The 15,291-nt window shown below is 54.6% G+C and overlaps 1 protein-coding gene across 1 annotated transcript; it reads right to left on the bottom strand.

Annotated features, from left to right (window-relative positions):
* Positions 1-669: 669 nt before the first annotated feature.
* On the bottom strand, positions 670-14,544 carry IQCA1L (IQ motif containing with AAA domain 1 like). The gene is made up of 17 exons (XM_041751049.1): positions 14,534-14,544; positions 13,674-14,001; positions 12,574-12,693; positions 12,044-12,255; positions 7,036-7,120; positions 6,493-6,612; positions 6,277-6,352; positions 5,720-5,826; positions 4,881-4,964; positions 4,720-4,778; positions 3,842-3,924; positions 3,563-3,670; positions 2,786-2,985; positions 2,304-2,390; positions 1,864-2,041; positions 1,303-1,541; positions 670-774 (listed from the first exon to the last, which is right to left on the bottom strand). The coding sequence occupies exons 1-17, from the start codon at positions 14,542-14,544 to the stop codon at positions 670-672; spliced, it is 2,202 nt and encodes a 733-aa protein (XP_041606983.1).
* Positions 14,545-15,291: the final 747 nt, after the last annotated feature.

Here is a 15,291-nt window from a genome sequence, read left to right as displayed (position 1 = left end):
GGTCCTCTGCCAAGGGCCCTTGTTCTGGCCACCCACCACACTCTCCCTAGAACCTTCCTCTACCTCACCCTGCTGCTCCCGAAGAGTCCTCACCCCCCACCCCGACACACTTCTGTAAGAATAACCAAACCCTAGAGTACCAGGGACCTCAAAGAGTGGCTAGTCCAACTCTCCTTGCTATACGGGTAAGGAAACTGAGGCCCGGAGACAGGAATGGTCTGTGCCAGGTCACACAGGGTGATAGTACCAAGGTGGGGCTCTCACCAGGGTTTGCTGACTTCCAAACTTGCTTTTTCCAGACTACTGTAGACCTTCCTTCTCCCTTCTCTTTTTCCTGCTATCCTCCTTTTCTTATTTTTCTCTCTTAAAAATCCCAAGGAGGAAGAGAGTTGGGAAGCCAGAACGGGAGATGACCGGAGATGAAGGCACAGGTGGGGTCAGGGGACACAGATCAGCAGGCCCCAGGGAGAAGGCTGTGAGTGGGTGAAGACAGGTGGGAGAGGGAGGCTGGGCACCAGCAGGGGGCACAGAGCCGGGGTGGAAAGCACAGAGATGCACAGAGAGAGCTGCTTCTTGAGCTGCGTGGCCGTTTATACCTCTGCCCCAGCCCTCCACCTGCGGGGCGCAGCCCGGTCCTGCTGCCGAGCTCGGGCACTCTGGCCTCAACTATCACTTCCTTTTCTTCCTCTCCTTTGCCAGTTTGGCTTCCTCAACATCCTGGTCCTTGATGAATTTTACCTTCCTCTTGCCCAGTGGCGTCTTGAAGTACCAGTCCTGGTGGCGGGGGAGGAAAGGGGTAAAGGCATAGGCTCTAGCCCCGGGTTCTGCCTCCTGACCTTGCCCTCCCCTTTCCTCCTCTCTTCAGGGGCTCAGGCATCCTGCTGGAGCCCTGGTTTCCCTTGTTCCCCACCAAGTGTTCCAGGCCATGGGGTCGGCCATTGTTGGGGGCAAGCCCTCTCTCCAGGGCTCCTGTGGCCATCCTGCCAGTCGTGGGGCACTGGTGGTCACTGGCCGAGGTAGGGAATGTGGGTGTCAGCTGGTGCTAGGACCAACCACCCAAGGGCCCTTAATACACAGGCAGCACTTTCAGGCTCCTGCCCTAGAAACCAGGTGAGCTGGTCCTGCCCACAGGCCCTTCCCTGTGAGGTCTCTTCCCTTCCCAGCTGAACTCCATCGGGGAGCAGAGGGAGCAGTCTAAGGGGGACTGTGGGCCTGGGACTCCAGAGGGCTGGCTCCCTGGTTAGTGCTGGACCATTACCCTCCTGCCTGGCTTCCCGACGGCCGCCACCCCCAAAGCTTCACCTTCAGGGACTCCTCCTCCTCCCTGTACATTGGCTCCAGCTTGGCCAGATGGCCCAGGAACTCTGAGGCCACCAGGGGCTGCTTGGACAACTGTAGGACCCGCCGCTCGGTCAGCACTGAGTGGATGGCTTGGAGAATGTGCCCGGGTGTGTAGCCATCGGACACCTTGGCCAGGGCACTGATGTCTAGGTTCTGGGTCACCTGGACTCCCTGGGTCTCTATCATCTGCCTCCAGAGCACTGTAGGCATTGGGGGAGGACACAGGGCAGGGAGCAGTGGTGGGTGTCTCTGCCTATATCTGAAAGGAGCTCTGTGTCCATCAGTGCCTCCCCTCCCAGGAAGGTGAGAATCATCCTCTCCACTTAACACGAGGAAATGAGACTGAGGTCTTCCGTGGCCTGCCCGTGTCCATGAAGCCAGGCCTGGACCCAGGCCACCGGGCTGCTCGTCTAGCTGCCCTTCTTTGCCATGGAGGCAAGTTCTCCCAGCAGCAGTGAGGATGGAAAAAAGGGTGGTTCCCGGGTCCCTTGTCAGGCCTATCCTCATGTCACAGGGCCTCACCAAACCGAGAAGCATAGTCAGGCCGTGGCATGAAGAGGATTCGCTCGTAGGTCTGGCACAGCCCTTTCATCTCCGCCAGCTGTGGCTGGTCAGTCGTCCCTATCAGCATCACACGGTCTCCTGGGCTCAGCAGTCGCAGGGCCTTGGTGAGATCCTTCTTTATTCGCTTTGGGTCCATCTACTCTGGGGAGGGAGGATTGGTGGGGAGAGACATGGTGACTCAGATGAGCTTCTCAGAGCACATGCCCACACTCAGCCTTGAGTGGACACTAGGAGTTGGCCAGGGAGAGGCCAGTCCTTCTTTAAGCACAAGGAAAAGGCAGTAGGAAGACAGGGAACTTGTCCAAGGCCACATGGTGGGTGAGGTTTGGAGTTGACTTCAACAAGCCCAGGACTGCTAGCCTCGCTCCTGGGTCATGCCGCTACCCAGGCCCCCGCACCTCCTTCTCTTCTTTGGGGACCCTCTTATAGAAATTCTTCTCGGCATTCCCAATCCAGATCACAGAGGGCTGTAAGAGTCGAGCCACCTGGACAGGTCAGAGAAGAAAGCCCTGATGTCTGGGCATGGGTTGCCTCTGTGTCTGGCCCAAGGGCAGGCCCTGGAGCTCTGTACCCCCTTTCCACCCCACCTGTCAGCCTGCGGCACCTCCATCACACCTCCACGTGACCAAGTCCCCATCCTCCCTGGGGGGAAGCCTCATCTCTACCATGAAATAACCTCCTCTGCTCCCCAGAGCCCCCTTCGACCTCCATCACTAGGGCTTCCAGAATCCACAAGCTCCTAGCAGGTGTTGGTAGGGAGACCTCGCCAGCTCCTGCAGTCACACCAAATAGGCAGACGGGGGTGCCTCCTAAGCATAAAGCCCTCCCTGCTCTGTGGTCGGCCTGAGAACTAGAAATGCCAGAGTTGGGGGAGCCAGACCTTAAAGACCATATGCACTATCATCTGCACCCCCATCTTGCCAGGATATTTGCCCTGCAGGTTGCTGGGTGACAGGTCAAACAGGTTGGCACCAGTTTCTGTGCACACGGCCTTGACCAACATCTTCTTCCCCATGCCAGAAGGGCCCACCAGGAGGATGGAGCGGATGAGGGGAGCCATGGCGTGTATATCTGGGGAGCCTGAGAGAGAGGAAACAAGGGCCAGAGGCAGGCAATAGGCCAGGAGGGGGCTGGGGTAGGAGTCTCTGTGGAAGGTGAGGCCAAAGGCCCGGGGCTGGGTGGGATGAGGTTCAGATCCTGGCTGCAGTGTCTGAGCTCTCCCCAAGGCAAGCACGCTGAGCTAGGCAGCCAAAAGGACTTCCTACGGCTGCCCAGGTACAATTAGGAAGAGCTACCTGCAGGGTCGGGAGGGAGCCTTCTACCCCCTTCCAAACCCCTTTCTGTTTTCTGCACCATCTCTTTCTATCTCTGGAAGGTCTTAGTCTTCTGGAAATGGGACAGACTATAGGATATCACTTGGGGTTGGGCTAGGGGCCGGAAAGGTGGACTCCTTGGTAGGTTAAGGGGTCAAATGACTTCAGAGGTGTGACCACAACCTGGGTGTGACCTCCAACAGGACTTGAGGAAGGCAGGAGGAGTCCAGCATGGTTCCACGGCAGGAGGGGACATGCCCACCTCAGCCACCCTGACATATACCCAGGCTCTCCCGAGAGCCACCTGCTATTGTTGGCTCTTCCCGCTCCCCAGGGCATCTCACCAAGCCGAAGGACTCCATACAGGGCCACATTCTGTCGTATGTCAAACAGGGAAGGCATAGGCAACTTTTTTGCCAAGTTCAGAGTGGATCCGAGATAGAGGAAGTCACCTGCGGGGTGGGGGGGACAGGTAGCCACCTGCTGAGTGGCATCCCCTGGGGCAGGGCCAGAGCCCCTTACAGAAAAGGCTCACTGCAGAGGGTAGTAGCCAGCCATGGGAGGCCCATGCCCAGGACACCACTCCTCGGCCTGGGACAGCAGGTGCTGGGGAGGCCTCTCACCAATGTAGTCTTTTAAGGTCACCGTCTCGCTCTTCCTTAGAAAGCCAAAGACAACGAGCTCTTCAAGCAGAGACTCCACGGACCTGCAGAGGACGACACAGAGGGGGCCCCAAGGACGAAGAGTAGTGGAGATAGAGATGAGTGGCATGGTGCTACAGGCTTGAGGAGAAGGTGGAAGGGGCCCTCCTGCTCCACATCTTGAGGTAAAAAATATCATTAGTACCGCTGGACAGCCAACATTAGAAGGTGCAGCACCAACCCACTGGCCCAGAAGGCAGTGTGCCCACAGCAGGTGCTCTGTGGGATGAGGGGGGTGTAAGGACCAGCACCCTCTGCCACACTCCCTCCATCAGTCTGCTCACGGCCCAAAGTTCCACCACCGGAAGCCCAGTCATTTGGGCGACATAGCACCCTCTCCCTAGAAATCACACTTAAGATGTACACACTCCTGGAAGGGATGGCATGAAAGCAGCTGGCACCAATGTGCTTGATGTCTTTGGTCAAGTGAGTGGACAGGGACCACTGACAAGTTCCTCAACAGCCCAGTGTAAAGCCCAGGGAGAGATGGCTCTGGTAGGGACAGAGTTGATTAAGGCAAAAGGCTGGAGGGAAAAACAGGAAGGAGGGAGCATTGAGGACAATCCTTACACATCTTACTCTGCATCATCACTCTCAAAGCACTTTCTCAAGCTTCTATTTGGTCCTCACAGCTATCTTGTGAGTATGGCAGAGAGGACACTTGTTAACGAGGATAGGGAGTCAGAGAGTCTAGGGGACTGTCTCCAGGTCACACAGCAATAGAACCAGGAAAGGAAGTCGGATCTTTCCCAGGCTGGGGCTTGCTCCACCACCCATGAAAAAGGTAGAAGGTCTGCTACCTGTCTGGGGTCAGATCTTTTTCCTTCTTCTTCTTCCCAGTTTTCTTCCCAGCCTTTTTCTGGTCGGAAACAAGCATATGGGCAATCGGGCAGTTGTCCTCTGTTCCTCGTCTCCCCCACTGTGTGCCCCTTCCTGTCCCCGCCTTAGCCCCTCATCTTGCCTTCAGAGGCTTCAAGGGTTTCCCCTCCTCCCTGTCCACAGCCAGTTGCAGGTTCTTCAGCTCTTGACGCATCAGTTCATCAACCTGGGGGGACGCAGGGAGTGTGGTAGGGCAGCCAGGGGCTGGAGAGGACAGGTGGAGGGGTGAGGACTGGGGCAGGGGTGGACAGGAGGAGAGCAACCTCAGAGAAGAGCGAGACTAGCCCAGAGAAGGCAGTACGGGTGTCCACAGACAACCTTCCTAGACACTTCCAGAACCTGAAGCTTTGCATTTCTCCCCTCACCCCTGCCCCTGCACCGGTCCACACCCAGTTCCCATTCCAGATCCTGCTCACCCTTGCCCCACCTGGCACCAAGGAAGGGATAGGCTCCAGGATGGACTCAGTTGACTTTCGGTTCAAGCCCCAGACCCACCCTTTTGTTTCTGTGTGATGTGAGCAGTTGCGTAACATGTCAGCCTGTTTTCTCATGTCGGGAAAATCAGGGCACCCACCTCAGGGTGCTGGAAAGGTCACATGATCCAATATTTCCAAGGTATGCCCTGCAGCCACATACATAGCAGGAGGTCCTTAAGAGCTGATGGGCATGATGGTGGGTGTGACTGCTCGGGCTCAGAGCCTGTCTGCACCCCAGGGAGAGAGGGACCAGAGAGCCACAGAGGAGGATGGGGATGGAGATGGATGGAGATGGAGCTAGAAAAGGCAGCGTGGAGGCAGCTACAGAGGAGGGGGCAGGCCAGGGGCCTGAGGATGGGAGGGAGGATGAGGGGAAGCAGCAGAGGCCCACGCTGGGGGAGAGGAGGGAGGAGGGCTGCAGGGAGGCCCTGAGGCAGCTGCTCACCTGTATCCGGATCTCCTCCTCTAGTTCCTTCCTCTTCTCCACCCTGAGTGCCTCGGGGTCAAAACTCTGAGTCGGGTGTATACTCTCATGCTGGTTCTTCCACATATCTAACCATGGACAGACAGACTGGGGAATGAAGTTCAGAGTCCCAGGACACACACACACTCTCTCTCTCTCTCTCTCACACACACACACACACACACACACACACACACACACACAAACGTGCATGCATAAGCTCACAAATACACACTCACACACACTTGGCCAGGAATCTGAGCCAGGCTGGTACCTCCATCCTCACAGGGCTGACTGGCGCTGCTTCTACCCAGACCCCAGAGGCCTGATCCCAAGGCCTGTTAGTACAGGATTCGGATCAAAGGCATAACTCCTCCCACCCAGGGAATCACACTCCACACTCCCTCGGCCTACACATCCACACACCCACACTACCAACTCATGAGACACATAGCATGCTCCCCTTTCCCCAGGACCAAGGGTCACCCAAAGGCCCTCACAAGTCCTGGACACTCTTCCCCAACCCCCTCCCCTCTTACTTATGTACTCTTCATGTCCGGCATTAATCACAGGTATAAATTTGGATGGCCATGTTTTCAGCATTGTGTCTGCTTCCTAGAATAGAAATATCCTTTGATCTTGACCCCCTCCCATGGTCTCTGACCCTTATTCTTCTCAGACCAGCCTCCCACCCAGAATCTCCTCAGACTCTGTCCCCCTGCCCACTTGGTCCACATATCCAGGAGGTGTCTTACCCTCTTCCTACCCTTCTCTTTCTTCTGTTTCCTCTCTTTTTTCTCATTTTCTTTTTCCTTATTTTTCTCTTGGTTCTTTTTTTTGCTCTCCTGGGCCTGCACCTCCAGGTCCATTTTTACCTGTGACCAATGATGGAAGACATTTCAGAGAAGACCAGTGGGATTCTACAGGAGCAAAAGAAGCCAGGCCCGAGATGGGGGTAGACTAGGGTCACTAGCGAGGTCCAGATACCTCACAGGGGTCCAGGAAGAATGAAGTGTTTTGATCAGAGCTGCTGCTCTTTCTTGGCCCGTGGGGGTTTGGGGCCACAAAGAATCTCACCAGACATGCTTTCTCTCCCTGGCAGAAGTCTTCTCCAGACACAGGCACTTCCCTCCCCAGCAGGCTTGCTAGCTATATATATTTCCTCCAGCCACATCTGCTTCCACTGAGCTGATCTTTCCCCCCCAATCCCACTGCCACCCTCAGTTTACACTAACTATTGTCTATAACCTTAGACCCCCACCTACCACAAAAAGTCTCCTGTGCCCACTATAGGGTACCTGTTCTGGAGTCTTGTCTGCAAAGATCAGATAGGATCCACCTAAAGATTCATCTGGATAATCAGGGAACCGACCAGTAAAGGCACTAAGTAAACATAAAATGGTCAGAGAGATGAACGGGTGGATGGATGGAAGGATGGATGGATGGATGGATGGATGGATGGATGGATAGGTGGATGGGTAGATGGGTGGGTGGATGGATGGATGGATGGATGAGTGGATGGATGGATGGATGGATGGGTGGATGGATGGATGGATGGATGGATGGATAGATAGATGGTTGGGTGGGTGGATGGTTAGATGGTTAGATGGATAGGTGGATGGGTGGATGGATGGATGGATGGATGGATGGATGGATGGATGAGTGGATGGATGGGTAGATAGATGGGTGAGTGGACGGATGGTTAGACGGGTGGATATGTAGATAGATGGATGGATGGGTAGACGGACGGATGGGTGGATGGATGGATGGGTAGATAGATGGTTGCGTGGATGGATGGTTAGATGGTTAGATGGTTAGATGGATAGGTGGATGGGTCAATGGATGGGTGGATGGATAGATGGATGGATGGATGGATAGGTATATAGATGGGTGGATGGATGGTTAGATGGGTGGATATGTAGATAGATGGATGGATGGGTAGACTGACGGATGGGTGGATGGATGGATGGGTAGATAGATGGTTGCGTGGATGGATGGTTAGATGGTTAGATGAATAGGTGGATGGGTCGATGGATGGATGGATGGATGGATGGATGGATGGATGGATGGATAGGTATATAGATGGGTGGATGGATGGTTAGATGGGTGGATAGGTAGATAGGTAGATGGATGGATGGGTAGACGGTGGATGGATGAGTGGATGGACTGGTGGGTGGATGGGTAGGTGGATGGATGGGTAGAAGAGTGGGTGAATGGATGGATAGTTAAATAGAGGGAAGGATGAAGAAAGAAAAAGGACTATGGGGATGGAGGACAAGAGGGAAGGAACAGAGAATTACAAATTAGAAAGGAGAGGCTCCTCAGGGGGCACTCGTGGATGCTTTCCCCATCTAGCTTTGGCATTTCTCTTCCATCAGGGGAAATGAGAAGTCATGGGCAGAGATGGTCCTATAGGTTGAGGGCTCCAGGTTTAAGTTAGGTATGTAAGCAGTGAGTGAACGGGATGGGAGTGGATAGAGAGATGACGGATGGGTGGATGGATGGATGGATGGGTAGACTGACGGATGGGTGGATGGATGGATGGGTAGACTGACGGATGGGTGGATGGATGGATGGATGGATGGATGGATGGATGGAAGGATGGATGGATGGAAGGATGGATGGATGGATGGGTAGACGGTGGATGGATGAGTGGATGGATGGGTAGACTGACGGATGGGTGGATGGATGGAAGGATGGATGGATGGATGGATAGGTATATAGATGGGTGGATGGATGGTTAGATGGTTAGATGGTTAGATGGTTAGATGGTTAGATGGTTAGATGGTTAGATGGTTAGATGGTTAGATGGTTAGATGGTTAGATGGTTAGATGGTTAGATGGATAGGTGGATGGGTAGATGGGTGGGTGGATGGATGGAAGGATGGATGGATGGATGGGTAGACTGACGGATGGGTGGATGGATAGATGGATGGATGGATGGAAGGATGGATGGATGGAAGGATGGATGGATGGAAGGATGGATGGATGGATGATGGATGGATAGGTATATAGATGGGTGGATGGATGGAAGGATGGATGGATGGATGGATGGAAGGATGGATGGATGGATGAGTGGATGGATGGATGGGTAGATAGATGGTTGCGTGGATGGATGGTTAGATGGTTAGATGGTTAGATGGATAGGTGGATGGGTGGATGGATGGAAGGATGGATGGATGGATGATGGATGGATGGATGGATAGGTATATAGATGGGTGGATGGATGGATGGAATGGATGGATGGATGGATAGGTATATAGATGGGTGGATGGATGGATGGTTAGATGGTTAGATGGTTAGATGGTTAGATGGTTAGATGGTTAGATGGTTAGATGGTTAGATGGATAGGTGGATGGGTAGATGGGTGGGTGGATGGATGGTTAGATGGGTGGATATGTAGATAGATGGATGGATGGATGGAAGGATGGATGGATGGGTAGACTGACGGATGGGTGGATGGATGGAAGGATGGATGGATGGACCCCACCATGGCTTCCTTTCGCTAAGTTGGCAGAGACTAGCCAGATGTAAGATCCATCAGAGAGGTAGGGATGGATGTCATTCAGTGGGATCACCCCACCTGCACATGTGCTGGAGATTCCCTCTTACCCCGCACACTCCCCTGCCGGCACCCATGCTCACAGGTAAAACTTAGCCCTATGCCCAGCATAGCGGAGGAGAAGCCAATCTGGGCCCCTCAGAGCAAGTGCGGAGACTGTGGCCTGAAACACTGCTGTGAAAGGGATATGCCCCCATCCCACCTTGGCCCCAGGGTTCTCCCAGAGGTTGTAAGAGCCCTGCAAGGGGGTGGCAGTTCCTACTAGCCTTGTGGCCTCCTTCCTCTGCTAGGCACACGCTCTCAGCCTCTCCTTCCAGCCCAGGGCATGAACATGAGGTCCAGGAGGCTCTGTGCTACTATCCTGCATCCCGCCCCACATGTAAGATCCTTCTGAGGGTTTTAGAGAGGGTAGAAAGGGACGGGGCTTGGTGGTAGCTTTCTGGTCCTTCCCTCTCCTTCTCAAATCCTGAAGGATCTCTTAACCAAGGTTCCCTGGCCTGAGCCCCTCCACCTGCACCAAGCACAATCCTGAGTGGAGGGAGGCATTGGCAGTGAGGGGCTGTACAGGGTGTCACTCTGAGGTGGGGGTACAAGGACAAAAAAGAGGGATGGAGACCCCATGCACTAGCCCACCCTGAGCCCTGCCTGGGGCCAGGCAGGGGACCTTACCATGCCAATGACTCCATCTCTGTCCACCGATCGTGCTGAGTACGCTTCCTCTGCAAGTAACCCTTCCACACCTGGGGAAACACGTGGGCCCAGGCACTCCCCACACTGCATTTCTGCAGGGATGCGGTCCATGGGATCAGCCCCAGGGAGAAGCACCCACCACTTGCAAGGAAAGGCCTGGCCAGGGGACCTTTGGGGTGGGAAGCGGGGGAGGAGTGCTGAGGGGGATACCTCCCATGGCAGTTCGTGGGCAAGTGGCTTCCTGAGCAGGAGCATCCTAGAACACAGTGGGGTGGGTAGGCACCCATACGGTACAGCTCCAAGGCTTTGCTCCCGGGTAGGCACCCATACGGTACAGCTCCAAGGCTTTGCTCCCTCCAGGCCCCTAGGAATTCCTTCCTTCCCATCCTCACCCTCTAATCTGATGTATCTTTTCAGAGTTCAAATACCACCTTCTCCAAGAAGCACTCCCACTCTCACTTCTCAGAATCCCCACAGCATTTGGAATACACACCTGATTCCCTCCCCCCCACCCCACCCGGGCACATACATATGGGTGCTATAAGGACCTTGGAGCTCCCCTGATAAATTCTACCTTTTCGACCCAAGGAAACCAAGGCTGGAGATAGGACATGGCCTCTCTCAGGTCTAAGAGCCCATTAGGGCAGGGCTGAGACAGGGCCAGGTTTCCTGACTTCCTGTGCAGCGCTCTTCTCCCAGGCCTCCAGCCGCTCTCAGCCCCCATGGACAGCCCAGTACTAGTGGGGTGGTGGTAGGAGTGGGGCATGGGCAGGGGGAGGGGGAGGCAGTGCCAGGGCCTGGCCCTGTGGGTTCTCTTCCATCACAGAGCCTCAGTGTGCAGTCTCTGTGTCTGCTGTGTTTCCACATTCTCGATGTCTGGCAACAGGGACAAAAGAACCTGCTCTGGCTTTTAGGGGAGAAGTGGGGCTCTCTCTTTGGGGCTGACTTTCCTTCTGGAAGGGCTTGCTTTATAGCAGGCCCTGTGGGCAGGGCCTCCTCCTCATCCGTGGGCCAGTCTGACATTGGTACAGTCACCCAGATGCAGGGGACTCAGATTGCATGCTCTCTGTACTGTTAGAAATCTAAAAATCTATCCTTCTTGAGACGCAGTTTGTTAATTGTTTGGTTTGCTTTTGGGCTTTGGTGGAAAGGAGTTCTAAGTTTCCTCCCTCGGGCTAGCAAACAGTTCCAGAAGCATTGAGGCTGGAGAAAGAAGCTGGGAGAGACTAAAAGATCAGTCCTAGGCCTGCTTCTGGAAGGAAAAGGTGGCAAAGAGATGTCCTGCAACAGGGCAGGGCAGTGGACCTCAGAAGCTATGATGCTGCAGGAGCAAAGGGTTCCCTTTCTGCATTAGAATTTTCCGAAGGCCCTTCCAGTCTCCTTAAGGTGACAACCACCACCCAACAGAGTAGGCCTGTGTCAGCAGGACTCAGAGATGAGAGAGGCCACATACCCACACATGGGTGCATAGCAAGGGCCGAGAAGAGGTACGGAATGGCCGTCCAGAGCAGAGGAGAGGTGTGACCACCCGGATGGTAAGAAGGCACAGGGAAACCTAGGGATGGGGTTGGGTTTTCTGCAGTGGTGGGGGCGGGGAGGGATGTGATTACGCTATTTCTATGGTAAAGGGTGACCCAGCTGGCACAGACCTTGAGGACATCTGGATCACATCAGTTCTCAAACTCTGTTCCATTCATCATGATTCCTTTTACTGCAGCTGCCAGGACTCTCAGACTCCGTTTTAGTGACTCATCTTTAACAGTCTTATGAGTTTTTAGAATGATCATCTACTCTGTTCTGCAACCTTATTATGGATCTTTCTCCCCTAATTTTAATGCTGCTTCTGTTTCTGGGGCTTTTATGATATCCCACTTCAAGTCCTTTTGGGGATAGAGATGTAGAATAAATAATAAATAAGCAAGACACAGGGTTATTAACTGATTAGGCCCCCAGTTTAGGATCTAGTTATGGGGCAACAGAATCCAAGCACCTTCCCCTCTGTCCTCAATTGCTGAGCTAGGCAGTCTTCCTGGAAGAGGTGACTCAACCCTTACCTTCCTCCTGGGTGCTGGGGGGTTACCTTCTGTATGATGATAGCTGCTTGGTCCTGACTGAACCTGTGCCAACCTTCCTCTCGAATCTTCCGATCCCGCTCCTCCTCTTTCCGAATCTCTCGCATGAAGGTGGCTCGGAGCCGGCCTTGCCTGGCCCGCTCAGCCCTTTGCAGCAGGATTATGGCCGTGGTCCGGTGCATTTCTGGAAAACTCTGGCCACAGCAGGGACAAAGGGGCAGAAGATGAAAGAGGGCTTGTTTCCAGGCTAGCCGCTGAGAGACCATCCACCAAAGGACATGCTAGGTACGTGGTCCTCCTAGGGCATCTACATGCCCAAGTCCTGTCCTCTATCGTGGTGTCAAAAGTTTCAAGGAGTATGAGACCATCCTTGAAGCAGGCTAGGGATTACCCAAAGGGCCCCCTAAGGTGGGTGTAGGGGAGGGCAAGTCCTCTCTGTGTCCTGGAAGATGGCATCTCTGTTCTGGGAGGGGTGTATGAGAGGAATCTGGGAGGGTGTCTCCTTGACTTACCGTCTCGGAGGTCACTGGTCCCATTCTGGACAGGATCTCTGCCAGCATCAGCCCTCGCTCCTTCAAAATGGTGGACTGCTCCAGCAGGAAGTATTTGGGGATTGGAACCTCCAGGTCTGCCTTTGGGGCAATATGGGAAAAGGGGGTCAGGACTCAAGATCCAAGCCATTTGGCTGATTTCTCAGCTCTCACACAGACCCTGGTGATGCTCTTTCCTTCATCCTAGAGCCCTGGGGTGGGAGATTTATGGGTTATTGGCAGATTCCCCCTAAGATCATCCCTCTATTCCCCTACCCCACCATGTAACAGGAGTTGAATTTTGGAGGATCATGATATGTAATGGGCAGTGGTTCTGATCCTGACCCTGCATCAGAATCAACTGGAGAGCTCTTAAAATGCAGACTCCTAGGTGCTTCCCAGAATGGCGGGGCCTGGAGAATTTGTTTTTGTTAGTTTGTTTATTCAAGTTCATAGCTGAGTTTGATGCAGCTGGTCTGGACACCTGGAGACTGCTTCAGATGTGGAGCAGTGAACCATGCCCTTGGGGCAGGCTGGAGGCCTGTGCAGAAGCTCTGTTTTGGAGCTGACCAGGGCATTCGCATCACGGAGGGGCTTGTTAAAATGCAGAAGCAGATTCCTGGGTTGGAGCTGTGGTCCAGAGAGTCTGCGTTTCTAAGAAAGTCCTAGGTGGTCCTGGTGTTGCTGGTCCTAGAACCACACTTTATGAAGCAAACCTCTAGGGGACTGTCTTCACCAATGCCCTGTGGTTGGTGGGTATTCCCAGCCCCTGGGGGCCTCCAGCCTGACTCCTGGGCCACTCCTTCAACTACTTGTTCCCACCTCCTCTTCCTGAAACCCTTCTCCCAAATCAAACCCCATCCATCCCCTGATCTGCCGGGTCCCCCATCCCTGGCAGAGGTCCCAAGGCCAGGGCTGCCCTTGGGAGGCCGAGACCAGCTCCAGCTTCTCTGGCCCTCCTGCCCCAGGTGCTGGAGGCGTGGCTCCGTGTTAGTGTTGGGTGGAGGGAGGTAAAGGCCACCACCTCGCTCCGCCCCCCGCTGGAGTGGGCGGTGCAGGGCGGGGGTGGGTGGGGCTCCTACCGGGGTAAGCTTGAGGTCCTGCAGCACGTGGTCCAGGCAGTGGTATTCGCTCATGTCGGTGCGCACCAGGTCGTCCTTGAGCTCCAGCACGCGGCCCGCCACGCCATCCAGCAGGCGCCGCAGCAGCCTCCGCTTTTGCGGGTGCACCATCTGGTCGTAGAGGGTGTCGAACCGGCGCAGCAGCCCCAGGTAGTACAGGTAGAGCGACGACAGCCTGTAATGGAAGGACTGGCGCTCCCTGTTGGGCACCGGTTCGAGCAGGGGCAGCTCTTGGTCCAGCAGCTCTTGCAGGGTCACGTGGGAGGAATCCCAGAGGCGTTGGTAAGCTCTGCGGGGGGGTAGGGGGGTGGGTAGAGGCCTGGGGTGATTGGAGCCTCAGCCTGGAAGGGTGGGGGACTGCTGAGCCTTCCGAGGACCGTGAACCTGGGGTTCCAGAGCTGTAGGCTAAGGGAGATTGGGATCACTGGGAGGAGGGCATCCACAGATTAGCAAGGAGGATGAAGGATGGGCATGGCCTTTTAGGGCTCCCTGTGAGGAAAGGGCCTCTTGGAGTCCACAATCGGTCCTCCAGGGAGAGGGTGCAGCCCAGGGATGCTACAGTAGTCTAGAATGCTCAGTGGGAAGTAGGGGTGAGGTGTGAGTGTGGAGAAGACTGATTCTGGAATAAGAAGTCCAAGGAAAGACTGAAGATGGCAAGCGTACCACAGGCTAGACTAGCAGCTGTGTGGACGTCTGGGGCTTAGCCAGGGCTGCCCCAGCATCCCTTCTGCCCCTCCCCTGCCCCAGCCTGACAGGACCAGGGAGGCACTTTGTCCTTTGTTCTCCCGGCCCTGGGGGCTTCAGCCCTGCTTCTCACTCACTGCTCAGACATGCTGCCCACTTCGCACACTTCCCTTGGTGAGCTGGTCATGCAATCCACAGACACTGTGACTCCACCTTGACTCCACCCCCCAAAGCCAGAACAGCCCAGTTTTAAGAGTTCTGTCCCATTGTCCCAATGTTCTAAGGCTGTGAGGGGAGGGGGCAGCAGGTACAGGACTGGGGACACTTAACCTTGGAGGATGTTCCCATAGCAAGCCTTGGAAGGCAAGGGCAGAGTATGGGGTCAGTTGTGGCTTCGTTGCTTTTGAGGATCAAATAAAAGAGTGGTTGCTATTTGAAGTCACCCTGTGAGCTATGAGGCTCTGAGTGGATGTAAGTCCTAAAGGCATTCATTTCTCCAGCTGCATTTCTCAACATTCCTTAATGCAGAGCCAGCCTCCTTGGCTCTTACTGATGACTGTCCTGGAGGAGGTGTGGTGTGAGGGGGACAGGGCACCGGAGTTGGGGTCGGAAGGTCGGGGTTCAGGCTGCAAAGTCACAACTTTCCCTTGAGATGAGCGCAAGCATGCCTATTTTCCTGGGGTCTGATCACACTTTATGTGATTCACGTAAACCATGCAGTGTAAAGAATGACCTTAGAGCAGTGGATGGGATCCAGTGGTCTTTGGGGCTCATTCTGAGCCATCTGTGGGTTACTCCATCATGATTAACGGGCTCAGGAGACCAATCTTTGGACAATACAAAACATCGCAGCAGCACCTGACTGGTCAGCTGGGGATGGTCTTTTTGATTCCAT

This window comes from Vulpes lagopus, chromosome 4 (assembly GCF_018345385.1).
Source record: "Vulpes lagopus strain Blue_001 chromosome 4, ASM1834538v1, whole genome shotgun sequence".
Lineage (NCBI taxonomy): Eukaryota > Metazoa > Chordata > Mammalia > Carnivora > Canidae > Vulpes > Vulpes lagopus.
This window is presented reverse-complemented; position numbering and strand designations above follow the sequence as displayed.